This window comes from Nerophis ophidion, linkage group LG04 (assembly GCF_033978795.1).
Source record: "Nerophis ophidion isolate RoL-2023_Sa linkage group LG04, RoL_Noph_v1.0, whole genome shotgun sequence".
In the NCBI taxonomy this organism is placed as follows: domain Eukaryota; kingdom Metazoa; phylum Chordata; class Actinopteri; order Syngnathiformes; family Syngnathidae; genus Nerophis; species Nerophis ophidion.
Genome location: NC_084614.1, coordinates 44728947 through 44751494, shown reverse-complemented (window position 1 = coordinate 44751494; position 22548 = coordinate 44728947). Strand labels below are relative to the sequence as shown.

The 22548-nt window shown below is 37.9% G+C and overlaps 1 protein-coding gene across 3 annotated transcripts in view; it reads right to left on the bottom strand.

Moving 5' to 3' along the window:
* Positions 1–2633: 2633 nt before the first annotated feature.
* The window catches only part of map6a (microtubule-associated protein 6a), a 54404-nt gene continuing 34489 nt past the window's right edge, over positions 2634–22548 (bottom strand). Inside the window, exons 4-5 of one of the 3 annotated variants that reach the window (XM_061898151.1) lie at positions 10384–10494; positions 2634–3017 (exon numbers count right to left, since the gene is read on the bottom strand). In XM_061898151.1, the coding sequence (XP_061754135.1) occupies positions 2870–3017; positions 10384–10494 (259 nt within the window). In that variant the 3' untranslated portion in view covers positions 2634–2869. The remainder of the gene's footprint in view (positions 3018–10383; positions 10495–22548) is intronic. The other 2 variants (XR_009806498.1, XM_061898152.1) reach the window with 2 other exon arrangements.

Here is a 22548-nt window from a genome sequence, read left to right as displayed (position 1 = left end):
CGCGAAAACAGGCTGTCCTCACTCAGGTCCGCGGGAGATTTTCAGGAGAAAATTTATCCCGGGAAGTTTTCGGGAGAGGCGCTGAATTTCAGGAGTCTGCCGAAAAATTCGGTAGGGTTGGCAAGTATGGCCAAATCTCTCTAAGGTTTCATCTTATGAGGGGCACGAGGAAAGGTTGTCCACTTTCTCCGTCACTGTTTGCTATATTTATTGAACCTCTTTCAACCACAATTCGACAGCATGCAAGTATTAAAGGAATCCATACTGCAACCGTTAGTCATAAAATTAACCTTTATGCTGATTATATATTACTTATCCTACAAAATCCACATTCTTCTCCTCAAGAGACAATCACGGTATAGCTCGGTTGGTAGAGCGGCCGTGCCAGCAACTTGAGGGTTGCAGGATCGATCCCCGCTTCCGCCATCCTAGTCCCTGCCGTTGTGTCCTTGGGCAAGACACTTTACCCACCTGCTCCCAGTGCCACCCACACTGGTTTAAATGTAAAAATTAGATATTGGGTTTCACTATGTAAAGCGCTTTGAGTCACAAGAGAAAAAGCGCTATATAAATATAATTCACTTCACACTCATTGATGAATTCAGTTCTATTTCAGGTTACACTATCAACTGGTCCAACTCTACTCTGTCACTTATTAACTTTGACTTTCAGAGCACTTCATCGTTTCCACTGCACAAAGGGAACTTTTTAATACCTGAGTATCAATATTTCTTTCACCTTGTCAGATCTGAATGGCTTGAATTACTCTCCAATCTTAAAATCAATTGAGTATGATCGGGCACGTTAGAAGACACTGCTCATCTCACTTATGGGAAGGGTTTCTACCGTGAAAATGATGGTCTTGCCTAGGGTTAATTATCTTTTTTCAATGATGGAGCTGTTTGTAATATTAGGATAGTTAATCCATCACAAACCTCTGGTATTATTTTCCCTGAGCATTCAGAACAGCTGTTATTCATCCTCTGCTGAAAAGACTTAAACTCTATTATGACCTCCTGCTAAACTACCGACCAGTGTCGCAACTCCCCTTTATCTCTAAAATTCTTGAAAAACGGTTGCACAGCAGCTAAATGAACACTTAGTGTCTAACTATCTTTGTGAAACCCTCTCAGTCTGGTTTAGGGAAAACCACTCTACTGAGACATCACTCGCAAAAGTTAACTGTGGCTACTGATGCGTCATCTATGTTGCCGCTGCTTGATCTCAGCGCCGCTTTCGATACTGTCGATCATAACAATCTATTAAAATTTATCAAAACAGGTATCGGTATGTCACATTTAGTCCCTTCTATGCTGCTGCTAACACGTTGTTAGCTTTCACTGTTATGCTGATGACACCCAACTCTACATGCCCCTAAGGCTGACCAACACACCGGATTGTAGTCACCTGGAGGTGTGTCTTATTGAAATTAAATGATAGATGTCCAGAAACGTTTATATCTTAAAGCTAGGAAAGCGGAAATGTTAATTATTGGTCCTGCCAGACACCGGCACTTATTTAACAAAACCACATCAACCTGCAACAATAAAACAATTATACAAAGCGAGTCTGTCAAATGTCAGCATTATCTTCTACCCAACTCTCTTGTTTGAACCACACATAAAGAGTGTTACTAAAACAGCCTTTTTTCATATCTGTAATAACGCTAAAATATGTCACATTTTGTCCACCACCGACACTGAGATCATTATCCATGCGTTTGTTACGTCTCGTCTCGATTACTGTAACATATTATTTTCGGGTCTCCCTATGTCTAGCATTAAAAGATTACAGTTGGTACAAAATGCGGCGGCTAGACTTTTTACAAGAACAAGAACGTTTGATCATATTACGCCTATACTGGCTCACCTGCACTGGCTTCCTGTGCACTTAGGATGTGACTTTGAGGTTGTATTACTTACGTACAAAAATACTAAACGGTCTACTGTAGCTCTATCTTATCTTGCTGATTGTATTGTACATTATGTCCCGGCTAGAAATCTGCATTCTAAGATCTCCGGCATATTAGTGATTCCCAGAGCCCAAAAAAAAGTCTGCAGGCTATAGAGCATTTTCTATTCAGGCACCAGTACTCAGGAATGGTAACTGTTACAGATGCTACCTCAATAGAAGCATTTAAGTCACATCTTAAAACTCATTGCTATATTTTAGCCTTTAAATAGACTCTGTTTTACACCAGTTGATCTGCCGTTTCTCTTTTCGGGTCCGTCCCGCTTTCCTGCTCAGAGAGGTTATCAGGTAGTCAGGGATCTATTTCCACAGTGTAGGCCCGAGTTGTTCCAAGTCGGACCCGTAGTGGACCGCTCCTATATGCATCAGTTGGTGAAGTCTCTGCCTTGCCGACTTGTCTACATGCAGGCGGATCCCTGCTGCTCTCCCACATTATGAACTGAACCCACTCGACATCCCCACATCTGCTGTTCCTCCCCAAAGTTTGGGGTTGGATGTTTTCCTTGCCCAGATGTGGATTAAGATCCCGGGATGTTGTTGAGGTTTGTGAAGCCCTTTGAGGCACTTGTGATTAAGGACTATATAAATATATTTTGAATGATTCATTGGTTTTGCCAAGCACTCGTTCTAATCACTTATTTACAAAATTAAAAATGCACTACTTCAATAGATGCCTTTTATTTACACTTAAACTGTATACAGGTTGCTTTTGATGTTTTATTAGCACTTCATGGTTGTTGTTTTTTATTTTTTGTTTGGGTCCAGCTTTAAAATGCAGTGCATGAAAGAAGAAAAAGGATGTACAGTAGCACCTTCAATAATGCCAGGAGTCAAACAGCAACCAAAAACCGTTTCATGCATTATTGCAAATACTTAAGTTTCTGTGGCGTTGATAGTTCTACTCAGTCTGGTTTAAATCGAGGGCGAATCGTACAACTCCACTGCTTCTCCGAGGTTTGGTTCTGTCCAGCAATGGTTGTGGTTCTCCTCCAGCAGCACCCTGGGGATGGTGATGACCAGGTCGGACAAGCTCTTCCTTAGCATCTCTAGGAGGCAGCACATCGTGTCAAGAAGGAGAAAGACAGTAAAAACAATACCATTTTTCGACAATAGAGTTGGAATAATAAGAAATTAAAAATGGTATAAAAAGATGTGCAATATTACAAAATTTAAAGTCATAATACGAAGAGAAAATGTCACAATCTTACCAGAATGAAATTGGAATGTTAGGAAATTCAATTCATATTATGAGGAGGAAATATAGCAGTTTTATGAGATTAAAGCAGGATTATTACAAAATTAAAGTCATAATACCAAGAGAAAAATTAGCATTTTTATGAGAATAAAGTTGAAATACTACCAAATTAAAGTTACTACACCAAAAGAAAATGTCACAATTTTATCAGAATAAAGTTGGAATATTACAAAGTTAAAGTCTAAATATGAAGAGAAAAAGTCACAATTTTAATATAATTAAATTTGAATATTATTCTTACTTTTTTTATCTAAATTAAATTCATAATGTAAGGTTACATCGCAAATTTACAATATTATAGTTGGAATTTTACAAAATAAAAGTCATAATACCATGAGAAAATGTCGCAATCTTATGAGATTACATTTGGAATATTACAAAATAAATTCACGATATAAAAAATAAAAAGTCCCAGTTTTTCCGAGAACAAACTTGGAATATTACGGATTTAAAGTAATAACATGAAGAGAAAACATAATTTTACCATAATAAAGTTGGAATGTTATCAAATTAAAGAGAAAACATCGCAATTTCAAATTAAATGTATAATATGAGGATAAAAAATATATATTTTTTACGAAAATGACGTTTGAATATTACAAAATAAAAGTGATAATATGATTGGAAAATGTAGCATTAAATAAAAAAAAATAAAAAAATAAATACGAGAAGAAAGTTTGAACTTAAAAAATTTAAGAAAAACAAAAACAAGTTTATAGTAATAATACATATCACTGATTAGTTGACACAGAGGTGTGTGTTTTACTTAAAATATATCGAACTTACTAACATATCAACATAGGTTGGTTTACAAAATATATGACACACATATTAATATGCAGCCCTGAAGTTAAATTTCAGGTTTAGGAATAAAAAAGCAATCAAACAAGTTTGATGTGATTGATGTTGAAATGTAGCAGGTGTAAAGGTGAGGTGTGTTCTAAAAGTGAAAGTATCAATGCCATGCAGTGCAACATAAAAACTCTACTTCTGATTGCAATTAGCACTTTAGGTTATATTTGAATGTTGAAGTACAAAGATCTCTAACATGCCTTGAAGTACTCACCCCCGTTGACCTCATACTCGATAAATGACTGTATATATTTGATCGATTTTTGATTTAAGTGCACTTGAGCTCAGATTGCAGGTCCAACAAAAAAACAGTCATGCTTGGCAAACAGATTTGACACTGTGGCAACAGGTCAAAAACTGACAGTTGTACAAAATACAGTGGATATACAAAGAACTACCTTATTTTTTTTTTTACATAAAAATAGTTTTAAATATTTATAAACTGTTTATACAGTCAAACCTCAGTTTTTGAACCCCCAAATTGTCGTGTAGTTTGTTTTTTTTATCTGAAAATGTATGCATTGGTTTAGTTTACCCTCTGGTTTATCGTACGATCAAGCACGTAACAAACTGTTGACTGTTTTCCCGTGGAATATGTTTACTAACAGTAACATCCATAAAATGTGTTCAGTCTAAATGTATTTGGTTGTTTGGAATACATTTATCGGAATGACATGTTTTCTTATAGTAAAAATATATGTAGTTTTCCCACGGTTAGTTTTTTCTGTCGGATTTTTGGGGCATATTGCTTACGAAAAATAAGGTTTGACTGTGTGTAGTTGACATTTGTTTTAATAATATGTACAGTTTGAAATTGAAACAAAGAATTATGTAAATATGAATTTATATATATAATAAATTCAAATCGGTGAACCAATATAAAACATAATAATATTGACTCAACACTTCTTTTCAACACATTTTGGATCTGTAATATAGATATTAAAAAAAAAGTTTATTACACTGTCAGTGGATCTATAAATTTTTCCATCCAGGTGAAATGTATCTTCACAGTTTATATTTTATTAGCTGTATTTTTTATTTCATCTTTTAGTCTTCTCAAAAATGTTTGTTTACTTTCTATATCCACTGTCTGGACGTGATTTCATGAGTATGTAAAAAAAATAAAAATAAAAATCAGATCATACGTGACTTCAGTTCTTCCCATGTGGATTATTTAGCATGCAATTATATACCGTTAACCCATAAAAAGCCATGAGAGTATTTTACACGTGTTCAAATGCGAACTCTAATGCTCGGAAAAACTGTCATGAGACTATTGTATTGTCATACATACGATGAATATTGTATAAGTAAGATTATTTCAAAAATGACCCCTTCAATGAATGGCAATACATTCATTTTTTTTTTTTTTACCAGTAGAAGATGGTACTGACAACTTCAAATTGGGTATACATACACTTGTAAAGAACATAGTGTCATGGCTGTCTTGCGTTTCCAATAATTTCGACAACTCTTATTTTTTTGTGATAGAATGATTGGAGCACATACTTGTTGGTCACAAAAAAAAATCATGAAGTTTGGTTCTTTTATGAATTTATTATGGGTCTACTGAAAATGTGACCAAATCTACTTGGTCAAAAGTATACATACAGCAATGTCAATATTTGGTGACATGTTTCTTGGCAAGCTGCACTGCAATGAGGCGCTTTTGGTAGCCATCCACAGGCTTCTGGCAGGCTTCTGGTTGAATTTTTGACCAATCCTCTTGACAAAATTGACATGGACTTGTTTCTTCAGCATTGTTCACATGTTCTCAAAGGGGTTTAAGTCAGGACTTTGGGAAGGCCATTCTAAAACCTTAATTCTAGCCTGACTTAGCCATTCCTTTATCACTTTTGACTTGTGTTTGGGGTCATTGCCCTGTTGGAACACCCAACTCCGCCCAAGACCAAACCTCCGAGCTGATTATTTTAGATTGCCCTAAAGATTTTGGAGGCAATCCTCGTTTTTCATTGTCCCATTTACTTTCTGTAAAGCACAAGTTTCATTGGCAGCAAAACTGGCCCAGAGAATAATACTACCACTACCATGCTTGACGGTTACTGGGATTAAAGGCCTCAACTTTCCTCCAGATGGTCTTATCTTTGTCCATGTGATCAGCAGCAAACTTTAGACAAGCCTTAAGGTGTTGCTTCTGGAGCAAGGGCTTCCTTCTTGCATGGCAACCTCTCAGTCTACGAGGATGCAAAACACGCTTGACTGTGGACACTGACACCTGTGTTCCAGCAGCTTCCAATTCATTGCAGACCTGCTTTTTGGTGGTTGTCAGTTGACCCTTGATCATCCTGACCAATTTTCTCTCAGCAGCAGGTGATAGCTTGTATTTTCTTCCTGATCGTGGCAGTGACAAAACTGTGCCATGACACTTTATACTTACAAACAACTGTCTGCACAGTTGCTCTTGGGACCTTAAGCTGCTTTGAAATGGCTCCAAGTGACTTTCCTGACTTAAAGTCAACGATTCGTTTTTTCAGATCTGTGCTGAGTTCCTTGTCACATTTGTAACCAAGTCTAATGACTACATCCCATGAACACTATTGAAAAGGGCTCAAAGAACTCAACAGGTGTCGTCACTCACATGACGTTTAGAGGCCATGCCATGAAGCTAATTTGATTTGATTGTAAGTTTTCTACATCACTAAAATTGATAATGTATGTTGCTGTATGTATACTTTTGACCCAGCAGATTTGGTCACATTTTCAGTAGACCCATAATAAATTTATAGAAGAACCAAACTTCATTAATGTTTTTTTGTGACAAACAAGTATATGATCCAATCACTCTATCACCAAAAAAATAAGTGTCACATTTGGAACACATTGAGATGCGCGAAGGTTTCATCTCAGGATCCAGTGGGACCAGACAGGCAGAATAGCAGGTGGGACGTGATTTAATATAGAAAAATAAAATAACACTTGTACAAACAGCAAAGTAAAGGCGTGCCGGAACGCACGAAAAGCTAATGCGAATAGCTACCACTGTGACAAAGTCCAAAAACAAACGTGCCGAGTGCACGGGAAGCTAAGATAAAACTTAGCACGGAACAAGATATAGGAAGAAACAAAGGTGACTGTTGCGTGTAGCAAACCAAGAGCCAAGAACGAACTGAGGTAGAATGCAGTCTTAAATACTAACGTAAACAATTGCCAACAGGTGTGCGTCAAAAACCATAGCAGGTGGAACAAATGAGAAACCATGGAGACAAGATAAACAAGGAAGTGCACAAACTCAGAATCGGAAGACTCAAACCATAAACAAGAAACACAAAAGACTCAAAACCCAAAACCATATATAATCCGGGAAGCGGATCATAACAATAAGAGTTGTAAGAATAATTGGACACTCGAGACAGCCATGACATTATGTTCTTTACAAGTGTTTGTAAACTTTTGACCATGACTGTATATGGATATCCGAACATTTTAAGCTTCTGGTCCATATATTTTTTTGTCATTTCCCTTCTACTGCAGCAACATTGATAACAGGATATGGCTTCACAAAAATGAAAGTGTATCAGGCAAGCTCAGATTGAGGTTATGGTGTTAGTTTATTTCGGACATGAACACATTTACAATATGATTCATAACGGTTTCGATTTTTCATTACAGCATGTCTGAAAATGAGTAGAAGGAAGCAGAGCTAATTTAAATATACCCCTTTTCATTTTAGAGCAATTTCTCACATATTTGTTTGTACTCAATCTCTAAAGCAGTAAATAAATAATTAAATCCATCCATCCATTTTCTAAATGAGTAACTAAATAAATTAACATATACATTAGTAACTTCTAGGGGTGTGGGAAAAAATCTATTTGAATACGAAACGAATCGAATATGTCGTGTGATTCAGAATCGATTCTCATTTTTTTTAAATTGATTTTTTTTTTAATTACTTTATTGTATTTTTTAATTTTATTTTTTTTAATCAATCCAACAAACCACTACACAGCAATACCATAACAATGCAATCCAATTCCAAAACCAAACTTGACCCAGCAACACTCAGAACTGCAATAAACAGAGCAATTGAGAGGAGACACAAACACGACACAGAACAAACCAAAAGTAGTGAAACAAAAATTAATATTATCAACAACAGTGTCAATATTAGTTATAATTTCAGCATAGCAGTGATTAAAAATCCCTCATTGACATTATCAATGACATTATACTCCTGTGGATGTACTACCAGTCTGTGGTTGCCAGTGTTCTGTTCTACATGGTAGTGTGCTGGGGGGGCAGTACATCTAAGAAGGACAGCTCCAGACTTGAGAAACTGATCAGGCGGGCCGGTTCTACAATCGGAATGAAACTGGACTCACTGGTGACGGTGGCAGAGAAGAGGACTGTGGACAAACTAGTGAGCATCCTGGATGATGCCAGTCACCCTCTGCATAGCGTTATCAGTAGCCAGAGGAGCCTGTTCAGTGCTAGACTGCTTCATCCCAAGTGCAGGACTAATAGACTCAAGAACTCCTTTGTCCCACACGCCATTAGACTGTACAACTCCTCTCTGGGACGGGGGACGGAGGGTATTAGGATGACAGGGGATGAAAAACATTAACAGTGCAATACGTTTTCATAACATGGTCACTACTGCCTACTTTGTCTTGTTATATTCTTATTTTACTGTTATATTGTTATTCCCATTGTTTTTATTCTTTATGTAATATTTCTCTATTTTGTTTCCTTTTAAACCCCCATTATTTCATTTTTACTTTTTTTTTTGTATTTTTTTTTTATTTGTTTTTTTTAAATTGATCTCAACTCTGTACACTGCTGCTGGAATTTTAATTTTCCTGAAGGAACTCTCCTGAAGGAATCAATAAAGTACTATCTATCTATCATTAGACATTTATAAAAATAAAAAAAGAACAATAGTGTCACAGTGGCTTACACTTGCATCGCATCTCATAAGCTTGACAACACACTGTGTCCAATGTTTCTACAAAGATAAAATAAGTCATATTTTTGGTTTGTTTAATAGTTAAAACAAATTTACATTTGTGCAATCAGTTGATAAAACATTGTCCTTTACAATTATAAAAGCTTTTTTTTTTTTAAATCTACTACTCTGCTAAGATGTCAGCAGACTGGGGTAGATCCTGCTGAAATCCTATGTATTGAATGAATACAGAATCATTTTGAATCGGAAAAATGTCGTTTTTGAATCGAGAATTGAATCGAATCGAAAAAAATCAATATATTATCGAATCGTGACCCCAAGAATCGATATTGAATCGAATCGTGGGACACCCAAAGATTTGCAGCCCTAGTAACTACATTAATAATGTTTTTTTTTTAAATATCAAAGCTAATTTTAAAACCGTTTAATGATTACAATGCATGAAAATGTAACTGTTCTTACTATAATTCTTCAATCAATTATTATTAATCAAGCTACACAACGGGCAGCACAGTGAAACCATTGCATGTTATGTAGATCTTTCTGTGTGGAGTTTGCATGTTCTCCACGTGACTGCGTGGGTTCCCTCCGGTTACTCCGGCTTCCTCCCACTTCCAAAGACATGCACCTGGGGGTAGGTTAATTGGCAACACTAAATTTGCCCTAGTGTGTGAATGTGAGTGTGAATGTTGTCTGTCTATCTGTTTTGGCCCTGCGATGAGGTGGCGACTTGTCCAGGGTGTACGCCGCCTTCTGCCCGATTGTAGCTGAGATAGACACCAGCGCCCCCCGCGACCCCAAAAAGAAAAGGCGGTAGAAAATGGATGGATGGATGGATGGGGTTTATCTGCCATCAGTTTTGGACTGGACTCTCACAATATTATGCTAGATCCATTCGATGTCCATTGCACCGGTCCCCCAGGGTGGGGGGTCCCACATCTGCGGTCCCCTCCAAGGTTTCTCATTGTCATCCCATTGGGTTGAGTTTTGTCTTGCCCTAACGTGGAATCTGAGCCAAGGATGTCGTTGTGGCTTGTGCATCCCTTTGAGACACTCGTGATTCGGGACTATATAAGTAAACATTGATTGATTGATTGATTGATTTTTACTTGAATTGGCTTCTTATGGGTTGACGGTGCATTCAGTTAAACCTGAGGGTTCCATCATGTCAGGAAGCTAACATGCGAGCACCCCTCATTCCACCACTCTGATGTCCATATGGAAGAGAAATACAAAGACTGTGGTAAAGTGTGGTCGAGGTGGATGGCCATTTTTTTTAAAATATATATTTTCAATCCAAACTCCATGGGCATGAATGAGAATGAGCGGCATTTGTTCAAGTCTTGTGTCTTCTACGTGTCTCTTTGAGGGTTACCTGGGATCAGGCAGCGCGCAGCCCCACAGGTGTTGCTTTAGGGTCTGCACCCAGCCAATATCACGGATTGGCTGGCAGAGTTGTACGTAGTGGTGTTGTTTTAGCACACCCCTTTGAATGAATCACAATGTCACTCATTAGCATACGACAGCTTTGGGACAGCGTGAGAAAGCACAAAAACAGCACCCCCCTCCTCCTCTCCTTGGTGAACATTCAGTAGTCGTACGTCACAGTTGGACAAACACATGACATCCAAGTCTGAAATGAGTTTGCAGACACTCCTGGAATATATTACAACAGCGGTGTCCAAAGTGCGGTGCAAAGGCAATGGGGTGACCTGCAGCATGGATTTTAATGACCTGCTTCACATTCTAAAAAAAACAAAAAAAACAACCAACACGTTAGCATAACATAACATGTATGTGTTGACGTACAGCGCATAAAAGGGTCATATTTTTAAAAAGATATTAGAACCCAAGCGGGGCACTATAATACGTGTTTTTCAATAAAATACTCCATAAATACCAACTTTTGTACAAGATACATCTGCTTACTTCTCCACTCGGTCAAAATGCACAGATTCTGCACTTGACTCCGTTGCGATTATTTTGCAGTCGTAGTCAATGTAAAAAGGTAGAGCCACTTTAAAATAGTGGACTATTCAATTGGGAATAATCTAGATCAAGGAAGACCTGTCGTGGAGTAAGAACACCTCAGTCACAATCAAAAAGGTCTCAGCAAAGACTTTACTTTCTGTGACTCCTCAAAAAGAACAATCTGTCTCAAAAACTGCTTGTGTCCTTTTATCGCTGCTCAATAGAGAGTGTGCTGACATACTGCATGTGTGTATGGTATGCCAGCTGCACGGTGGCAGAGAGGAATGCACTTCAGAGGGTCATAAAAACTGCCATGAAGATCACTGGATGCTCTCTCCCCTCCCTAGATGAACTGTACAGTTCCAGGTGCCTCAAAAAGGCCCAAAACATCATAAAGGACCCATCTCACCCTGGACATAAACTTTTTGAACTGATGCCCTCAGGCAAGAGATACAGGACAATAAAATGCCGGACAAACCGTTTTAAAAACACTTTTTACCCGAGAGCAATAGTATCACTGAACACAAGATAACAATAATGACTGTGCAGAGCTGTATGCTTGGTATTTTTATGAATTGTATGTGCTTTTATCTATTTATCTATGTTCTTATGGTTTTATGTATGATTTTGTACTGAATTAGTTTGCATACAATTTCATTGTACAAATGTACAATGACAATAAAGATATATTCTATTCTATATTCCATTCTATTCTATTCTAAATAATCGGACATTGAACTCAACTTTGTTTATCTGGGAGTTTTAAAAAAAAACTTGCGAGTGAGATTAGTTTATCCATAAGGTATTCCTGTTTTCAGTGCTTTTGCCAGAATAAATAAAGCATACATGCTGACATCCAAAAAATAAATTTTTGTAATTAAAATACAACTAATCAGATTGTACCAGTAAAAAAAAGAAAACACCTCTAGTGTACTTATTACTAACTTATTAAAAAAACGTTTTGTAATCATAGTGTAACAGCTCAAATTAGACTGTAAAAATACATAGTCAAAGATACCTCTAGTGCTCTTGCTAGCATACAATGTACAGCGTCTGAGTCAGCAACGCGTGGGTGTCTTTGGGCACACAATTCTACTCAGAAAGATGCACTGGAAAACCGAGTTGTTTGGTTTACCAAAACCGGGACATCATTCTTTATTTGAAAAGCAAATTCTAGAGCAAGCCTGACGTGTGAGAACCAAGACATCATCACGTCATATACCGTTTTTTCCGGACTATAAGGTCCACTCAAAATGTTGTTTTCTTCTCAAAACTTGACAGTGCGCCTTATAACCCGGTGCACCTATTGTAAGGAGTAAGTTTGGTTGAGCTCACCCACCTCAAACCTATTTTATTTGAAATGATAAATGTGACCAGTAGATGGCAGTCAAACATAAGAGAAAAGTGTAGCTTGCACTATGATGGCAATATGACTCCAGTAAACAACATCAGCATTTTCTATGTTCCATTTAAAATATAGAACATTACACACGGCGCTCAAAATGTTTTCAAAACGACTTTGGTAAGCTATGAAGCCGCACCGCTTGAAGGATTGTCAGCGCATTAAACATATGACTATTATTATGGTGTGTGTATAAGGTAAGACATATTACCCGGCATTTTGTTTTGCAAAATTATGCAAAAGCATCTTTTCCTACCTTCTTTTACCAGCTGATCTGTATTTGGGATCTGCATAAGTCCTGAAAATCTGCTCGCATCTGCGACGACGCCGTAGTCGATAAGCTTCTTCTGTTATCTCTATCTTCTTGTTTTGTGACATTCATCCTCCGCTGTTGCCATTTCTAATATAAAGTACTGTAAAGTTCTTACATATATCTGTCAGTAAACTCGCCATCAAAACGCTAAAACAAACCGGTGTAGCGAGTTTACATTATTCACCCACAGAACTTTAGTTATTAGAGTTCCTGTCAGACAGTTTTACATGGGGCACATTTCTGGTGTTGTTGTTTCCGGATGAGGTGATGCTGTTTCGTTACTGATTTAAGTCAAGTCTGAATGTCATTAAAACAGTCAGCGCCATCTTTTGACACTTCCTACACTCCCGTCCTTGCACGCTACACAGCTACAACAAAGATGACGGGGAGAAGACGCTGCCGAAGTTTAACCGCGTAAATAAAACCACCCACAAAACATCCTGAAGCGAATGTCAGAAAGCGGCTTGAAGATGATCTGTAAAACATAATCTATGCAACATTTTGACAAAAGAACCACCATTGCATGTTATGTTGACCACTCATCGGCAGTGCACCCTATAGTCTTGGTGTACCCTATGGCCTGGAAAATATGGTATTTACAAAAATATTACCAGGACATGTGTGGTCTTATAACTCCTTTTAAGCACTGTACATTGATTTTTCATGTTGTATGTACATAATGTATACTTGAATGTTTCTGCATTTGGACACCGCTGCCTTGGAGACATGATGTAATATATTGTGGCCAATTGTTCTGGCATGAAGGCAACATGCAGCTGGCAAAGAATGCCAGAGTTCATGCTCGATTGCGGTGCAATCTTACATAAGCATAGAAAGAAAGTTCTCTTCCATGTGGATATTAGTTTTTGATCTCACAAAAATAAAGATGGGACAGAGGGAATTTTGACAAGACACCTGCAACCACTAATCTTCCACTTTGAGAACAATAAGTCAGGAGACACCTTTTGTGTGCTTTTTTTGGCTCGTTTATTTGTATCTTTAAATATGAGCAAGCATAAACAATACGACAGTCAATTCTAGAGATTTTTTTGTTGTTGTTTTTTTGCCAAAACATAACTTTCTATCCTTATTCGGGTTAGAACATCACAAAGATAGCACCGTGTGTGTGTGTGTGTGTGTGTGTGTGTGTGTGTGTGTGTGGTGGCATGCCAAGAACTGTTTACATGATGTGGCCCCGCTCCCAATGTTACGTGACAAAGCGACCCTCACCCAAAGGCTGCAAAATGATAATTAGTCCGGTGCTCGGCTCTGATTGGACATTAATGGACATGTAGAGGGTGATGATTGCACACAGGAAAAGGGGATGTGTGTGTGTGTGTGTGCGTGTGTGTGTGTGGCACAAACGGATTCAATCTAAAACAGCATTGTTGTAGTTTGAACCGAAAGAAGAAATGTGTGCATATACAGTAAACGCATGATATACAGTAGAACCCCGTACGTCAAAGTCATAACCCCTCTTTATGGCGCCAACTTAATGCGAAGAGACACATCTCCCACCCGCGTGTCAGTGGATTTGGATCCTCCCGAGCTGTTTTAAAACTTGTAATTACCATACTTTGCTTTCGCGATGCATATTTCGTATTGTATTTTAAGCAGCTCATTAGCACTTTGTTATTTTATTTCTTACGTGCTGTGCCTCTATTACTAGTGTCCTATTTACGGCGTACGGCGTTGCTGCTACTGGAACCTTAATTTTCCACACGCACGAGGGATCAATAAGGTTAGATCTACTGTAATTTCCGGACTATAAGCCACAACTTTTTCCCCACACTTTGAATGGTTGAAACGATGCTGTGGCTAGTTAAGGAATTTTTTTTACAAGGTTCACAAACTTTATGCTGCCAAGAAATTCAGCCTCATCACATCTGACCAATGACATATCGGGACGGGTCATGGCAGACCAATTAAATTTTTCACATTTAATCAAACGCACCACACAATCATTAAGTTAGCCATTTAGCGTGCTATGGACTCACCCTCATCGACGAAATGCACACAATTCAAGTTGAAGGCGATCGACCTGGCTATTAGAAAGGGAATTCAAGCCGATGCTTGGAACACAAATCCACGATCACCAACAGGTTGGTAAGGTCTGATTGCTGCATGTTAAAAAAGAGGCATACGGCACAAGCTTAGAGGCAAGTTTTCCTTGAGACCAAAGTCACAGTGAAAACAAGCCTGCAGGGTGAGGAGGAAACGGAAAACAGCATTTAATTACTTTTTTGGTAGACCATCTGTCGTGTTACAGCCTATAGACGTGTGCAGCCAACCTATGTACAATATACAATTGGTCCAAAAAACTGCTGCTTATATTAAGTGCACTTTATAGTCCGGAAATGGTAACCTAATCTATTCAACACCAGTGTAGTTCCTCAGTTCTGGCCATTGATCTGTAATTCCGTCTGGATGATTTGGTGGTCATTCGACCTTTGGAGTTGTTCCGTGAAGGTGTTGGATGGACTAATAGCAGGAGAACGTATTCAATGTTCTGCAACAAAGACATTGAGTCTGAGAGTTTGTTTTACAAAGTGTAGTTAGTCTCTAAAGTGTTTGATGTATGTTACTCTGAGTACTTGGATCAGGCATTGTTGTTCAAAAAAATTAAAGTTGCGTTACAACCGTTGAGCGAGATATCAACTCTTAACGGCTAGAACAGCTGGGTTTTGGTTCGTACGTCAATCGAGGTGGAAGACCAGATATGGCAGTCCACTGAACGTCTGTAGTTGCTCCACCAGATCTGCTCACAAAACGTCCGAGGTAGGTAAAGGAACTGACCATGTCCAGCTTTTTATTCCGGACCGTGATTTTTGCCGCACACGTACTTCACCTTTTTCCTGTTTATTCATAAAATGACTTGGTCCGTCATCTGCCGGAAGAGAGGTTGTGTTGATTTTCTCAGCAGAATCTAAATTGGTTAATCCATTTTGCTGAGTCCATCTGATACCAAAACTTGGGTGTGATATTCCATGACTCAGGACGAAGTCAACATCGAGGCGAAAATTATGACATATACAATAGAGAAGTACTGTATATTATAGTACAATACGCATTTTTTTGTCATAATACAATACACATTGTACAAACCCTGTTTCCATGAGTTGGGAAATTGTGTTAGATGTAAATATAAACGGAATACAATGATTTGCAAATCCTTTTCAGCCCATATTCAATTGAATGCAGTACAAAGACAAGATATTTGATGTTCAAACTCATAAACTTTATTTTTTTTTTGCAAATAGTAATTAACTTAGAATTTCATGGCTGCAACACATGTCAAAGTAGTTGGGAAAGGGCATGTTCACCACCTTTTCTTTTAACAACACTCAATAAATGTTTGGGAACTGAGGAAACTAATTGTTGAAGCTTTGAAAGTGGAATTCTTTATCACAGACCGGAGATGTTGAAATCCCAAAATGTCTTGCAATTGCACTTTGAGAAATGTTGTTCTTGAATTGTTTGACAATTTGCTCACGCAGTTGTGGACAAAGGGGTGTACTTTGCCCCATCCTTTCTTGTGAAAGACTGAGCATTTTTTGGGAAGCTGTTTTTATACCCAATCACGGCACCCACCTGTTCCCAATTAGCCTGCACACCTGTGGGATGTTCCATATAAGTGTTTGATGAGCATTCCTCAACTTTATCAGTATTTATAGCCACCTTTCCCAACTTCTTTGTCACGTGTTGCTGGCATCAAATTCTAATGTTAATGATTATTTGCACAAAAAAAAAAATGTTTATCAGTTTGAACATCAAATATGTTGTCTTTGTAGCATATTCTACTTAATATGGGTTGAAAATGATTTGCAAATCATTGTATTCCGTTTATATTTACATCTAACACAATTTACCAACTCATATGGAAACGGGGTTTGTAATACCGGACAGAACTAGTTGAATACTAAACCATTAAAAACATAAAAAAGCCACATGACTGTCAAAGTAAAGGTTTTCATGACGGTTTAATCAGCAACTCCAATGCTGTATGTTTGACGTTCAAGGTTCTACTGTACATGCAGCTGTCAGTTTAGGATCGAGTGCTTAGTAATAAAAGATGACTCTTGGCTCGGCGCAACTAAGTGTGGTAACAATTATTTAAAAACAGACACAACATTACAAAACAACATCATGTTCCCTTCTCTATCCAACACATTGCACTGAACATGGAAGTCAAAGTTTTACATTTGCGATCTGCTCTGCTTCATTGATACCTCATACACATTTTGTACACAACAAATACCAGCTTTCACTTGCATGACAACGATAACTCAGCTTTCAAACACACTACTCAACGTACTAGCTTATTAATCTAATTCTAACAAAACTATTTGAAAAACCTTAAAAACGTACTGTAGACAAGTGTGTGCCTTTCCAGAAGTGAACAAAAAAAAAAATGCTGCAGCACGGTCATTCCCCCGAATCGGTGCTAAATGTGGATAAAGTGCTGGATAAAACTAACTGTAAAATATATATTATTATTGAAGAACAGCACTTTTTAAAAAATACATTTTGCCTCCCATTCACAATCCTTATGTAAGACAAAAACACATATGTTTTTCTTTTTGTTAAGCATTCTAATTATTAAATCCATACAGTATGATCAAATGTCTGCTTAAAATAGAGCCTAAGGGAGTCGCTCTATTCTGTCTATAAAGCACTTAAAAACATCTAAATACCTCCATTAAGATTTCATATACATGACGTAAGTGAAGAGAAGTGAATTATATTTATATAGCTCTTTTCTCTTGTGACTCAAAGCGTTTTTACATAGTAAAACCCAATATCTAAGTTACATTTAAACCAGTGTGGGTGGCACTGGGAGCAGGTGGATAAATTGTGTTGCCCAAGGACAGAACAGCAGTGACTAGGATGACGGAAGCGGGGATCGAACCTGCAACCCTCAAGTTGCTGGCACGGCCACTCTACCAACCGAGCTACTTATATGTAATATAGTATCAGGCACATTTACAATAATTTATCTAAAAAAACATCACAGAGTTCGCTTTTTTCTTAGACAAATTCACTGATTACTATTCACCGCAGACTTCATGAGCGCCAACAAACATATTAAGACATCACCTATTGCACAATGTCTGCTGTCATTAGAATGCTGACTGATTGATTTTTTTTCCTTTTAAGATGAAGAATGACTTCCATCCCTCAAATAAAATGGAACCAATCGACTTTCCGTGTCTTTCTAGCCATTACCGGGTCTAAATTGGTGGTCAAAGTGTACCAACTTGTCGGATTACGTCCTCATCCTCCTACTATCCACGTGAGAGGGATCATCTATGATCTAGATCAGTGGTTCTCAAATGGGGATACGCGTACCCCTGGGGGTATTTGAAGGTATGCCAAGGGGTACGTGAGATTTTTCAAAAGTATTCTAAAAATAGCAACAATTCAAAAATCATTTATGAATATATTTCTTGAATAATATTTCAACAAAATATGAATGTAAGTTCATAAACTGTGAACAAAATACAGCAATGCAATATTCAGTGTTGACAGCTAGATTAATTTTTGTGGACATGTTCCCTAAATATTGATGTTAAAGATTTATTTCTTTGTGAAGAAATGTTTAGAATTAAGTTGATGAATCCAGATGGATCTCTATTACAATCCCCAAAGAGGGCACTTTAAGTTGATGATTACTTCTATGTGTAGAAATATTTATTTATAATTGAATCACTTGTTTATTTTTCAACAAGTTTTTTGTTATTTTATATCTTTTTTTTCCCAATTAGTTCAAGAAAGACCACTACAAATGAGGAATATTTTGCACTGTTATACAATTTAATAAATTAGAAACTGATGACATAGTGCTGGATTTTACTTCGGTATCTCTTTTTTTTCAACCAAAAATGCTTTGCTCTGATTAGGGGATACTTGAATTAAAAAAAAATTCACTGAAAAAAGGTTGAAAACCACTGATATAGATTAATAAATAATAAACTTCAACGAGCTTTGACGCGAGAACGCAGTGATGTCAACATAACAGCATAAGCTAGTGATCACAGTGATGCTGTAAATAATTTGTCTGCCTTAACGCTTATAATAACACTGATACCTGGTTATTATTCAGGTCATGAAATGTAAATGGAGTACTTTTGGAGGTTTTTGGAGGGTTATTTAGAGGGATTTATAGGCAGAATAGAGGACTTCACGCTGGCTCCATTGTAAACAATGTTTTATTTGTGTTTATTTACGAGTTAGAATGCATTAAAAAAATATATAAATTAGTCGTCTCGTCTTTCATAATCACTATGAACAATTGGAAAAGTTCCAAAAAGAATGCAGTTCCCTTTTAAGCAAAGAGACCTTTACATTGGTCTGATTACACATTCAATTAATACAATTATAATCACTGAAAAAACACTTGTGTTGTCCGTCTCCACTTTCTAAAAACAGACTTCACGATGAAATAAAATCATATGAGATATTTTTTTTAGATATCTGTGTTAATCCTCATCACAAATATACTTTAAGTGTATTGTCTTAAATAGAACAAACAAAACTCGAACAAGTTAAGACTAGGAGTGACCCTTGTCCAAAATTGATATCGGATATCGATCCAATATAATAATCGGATTTTAACAGCTGGCATCTAAAATATCCGATACAAGACATACCGCAGCGTGTTTTCTTGTGCATAGCTGGACAGCCAGTTAACATTTAGATGTCCTCCAATAAGCAACCAAAGTTGATATTTTCTTGTATTTTGGTCATATCATTTACAAGAGGTAAATATGGTAGTCTAGTAGGAACTAGCAGCTACACAACAGATTAGCATATAATAGTACACAAGCTAAACCTACATAAGTGTCCTTTATTGAACAATATTGCAGTCTAAAACACCAATATTAAATGTAAAATTAAAAAAATATAACTAATTTAAGTCCATTCCTGACTGTCAATAACAATTAGGTTAGTGTTTTACATACCTAGCATTGTTCTTCTGTTGGACTAATTTCACTTGATTAAACCTTGTCTAGAATTACACACTACAAAATAATAGAAGTATGTATGATTCTTGCTGATATCCCATTCGCTTAACATCGGTAATAGCCAATACTAAAGGCTCCAGTATCATAAGTTTTGTCAGGACACACCTAGTTTAAATTCTCATGTTAGTGTCGTTTCTGGGTTGTCATTCAGTCCTGTTAGCCAGGCACCATATAACCCCTCTGAAAACTTTGTAATATTCCACAAGTCACATGGTCTGCATGAAGTTGAGTCATTCACGTCCTCTGCCGGCCATAGGAAGGCCAAAAGTAAGTTAACTCTTTATTGTGTATGCCTATTCCATCATATTTACTCTGTGACTAGGGGTTAAAATCTCAGCACAGTCCTGTTACATAAAATACGTTTTAATTATATTTTTTCCGGATTTTTTATATTTGTTTATTTCTGAAATACATTTCTGTGTTGAATCACTGCAATGTGTTTAGTGTAAACATGTTATCAACATTAATGAATTGTGTCTATATTTCATTTATTTGCTCAGTCTATGCTGAAAACTCAATCCTGTTACTTTTAGTCCTGTTACCGAAATGAGTCATCTTTAGCGTAGGAATTGCATACAAAAAGTAAATTGAGTTGCCTTAAAGCAAGGTTCGGCAACCCGCGGCCCCGTAGCCGCATGCGGCTCTTTCAACACTCTGATGTGAATCAGCTGCATACTTGCCGACCACCTCTTTTTTCCGTTAGGTTTCCAGATTTCAGAGCCTCTCCCAGAAACCTCCCGAGGACAATATTCTCAAACTTTAACCCGGACAACAATATTGAGGGCGTGCCGTAATGGCATGCCGTGATGGCAATTCCTTTATCGTCCTCTAGAAATGGTCGTCGCGTCCGCCTTTGAGTGCCGGTTAGTCATATGTAGTGAGCAGCTGCTGTCACCACGCATAAGAAATTGCAAGGCATACTTGTTCAATAGCCATACAGGTTACACTGAGGGTTTTGATATAAAGAACTTTAACACTCTTACTAATATGCGCCACACTGTGAACCCAGACCAAACAAGAATGACAAACACATTTCGGGAGAACATCTGCACTGTAACACAACAGAAGAAATACCCAGAATCCCATGCATAGCTAACTCTTCCGGGTGACATTATACACCCCCGCTAGCACCAATCGCCCCCCCACCCCCACCCCCTCACACACGCCTCCCACCGCCCGCCCGTGCGTCGATTGAGGTGGGCGGGGGATGTATAATGTAGCCCGGAAGAGTTAGGGATGCATGGGATTCTGGGTATTTGTTCTGTTGTGTTTATGTTGCGTTACGGTGCAGATATTCTCCCGAAATGTGTTTGTCATTCTTGTTTGGTGTGGGTTCACAGTGTAGCGCATATTAGCAAGAGTGTTAAAGTTGTTCATTCGGCCACCCTCAGTGTGACCTGTATGGCTGTTGAACAAGTATGCCTTGCGGTCACTTACGTGTGTCTGCAGTAGCCCCATACAACATGTGATTGGGCTGGCAAGCTATTAGTTACTGTTGTAGAGGGCGTCAAACGTATTGCCATTATAGCACGCCCTTATTATAATCGTTTGGGTGAAAATCAGCAGACACTCGAGGGGCTGGTTGCTGAGAAATTCGGGAGTCTCCGGAAAAATTGAGACGGTTGGCAACTGCGATGCCGTCAAGCGGCAATAAAACTCGCAGGCCGCACTAGTTTCAAACTCTCATATTAAGGTGCGGGGCGATCCCTGGTTTATACACAGCACAAAGCAAGAAAAAAAAAAACTTTGTACGCTGTGTTATTTCATTTTAAATTTCAAAAGAGTTTTATTGTTTTCTTTGTTTTGTGAAACGGGTAAAAATGGCTCTTTGAGTGGTAAAGGTTGCCGACCCCTGCCTTAGAGGGACCAATGCACATTTCGAGTCATGGACATTTAGATATATTTTGAGCGAGTCAAAAGTAGAAAGTGGCACCGATTCAGTGGATTTTGAATATGACAAAGGTTGTGGACTTATGTACATGTGATTTCTGTTTGCACACACATAAAAATGTTGTATAAAAATGTTAGTTAAAAAAATGTATTCATTCTACTTCTGCAATCAGACTGTAACTTAACACGTGAAATAAGTTATGTGGTCATCTATAAGGAAAGCACAGCTCTGAAGCATGGAGCAGCCTCACAAAAAGTCAACTATCTTTCCTTGGCATTTGAATCCCACCGGTTATGCTCACCACAGCCTGTGTGCATACCAGAATATCCGAAAAGAAAGATCAGCCTCGCTAATAATGTCACTGCGTTTGCGGCCACAGAGACTGAAAGCGACTGAATATACTCTTCCCTTTTATAACCTGTGAAGATGTAATTCTAATTTTAAATGGACCTCTACGGGAATATTTATAGCATATAAACATGAGTTATGTGTGATGCATCATCAGTTAACAGTGACCCAGATTGTCTGCTGGCACTAAATTGGGTTACAAAGTAGCGCTGAAGTAAGTCAAACAATCACAGTATGAATGAGGGAATTGCAAAAACAACCAAGAGTAAATACAAAGAATTGTTACAGTGTCAAAGAGGAACACAGCCAGAGGTAAAGCATGAAGAGATCAACAGCAGCAAAGATGATAACCAAGGCTGAGAGATGCAGGAGAGATATCACTTTGTTTTATCAAAGATTTGTCATCATCTTCAAGTATTTTATTATTACTTTAGTTTCAAATAATCCCTTCAATTTTGACAAAGACATATCTTTGATAAACCTCATACAAATCCCCCGTGTTTGGTCGGGCTCATGCAACAGCAGCCATTGCATTGGCGAGTCAGGCGGCCCGTCGCCCTGGCAACAAAGGGATGGAGGCGAGCAGAGTA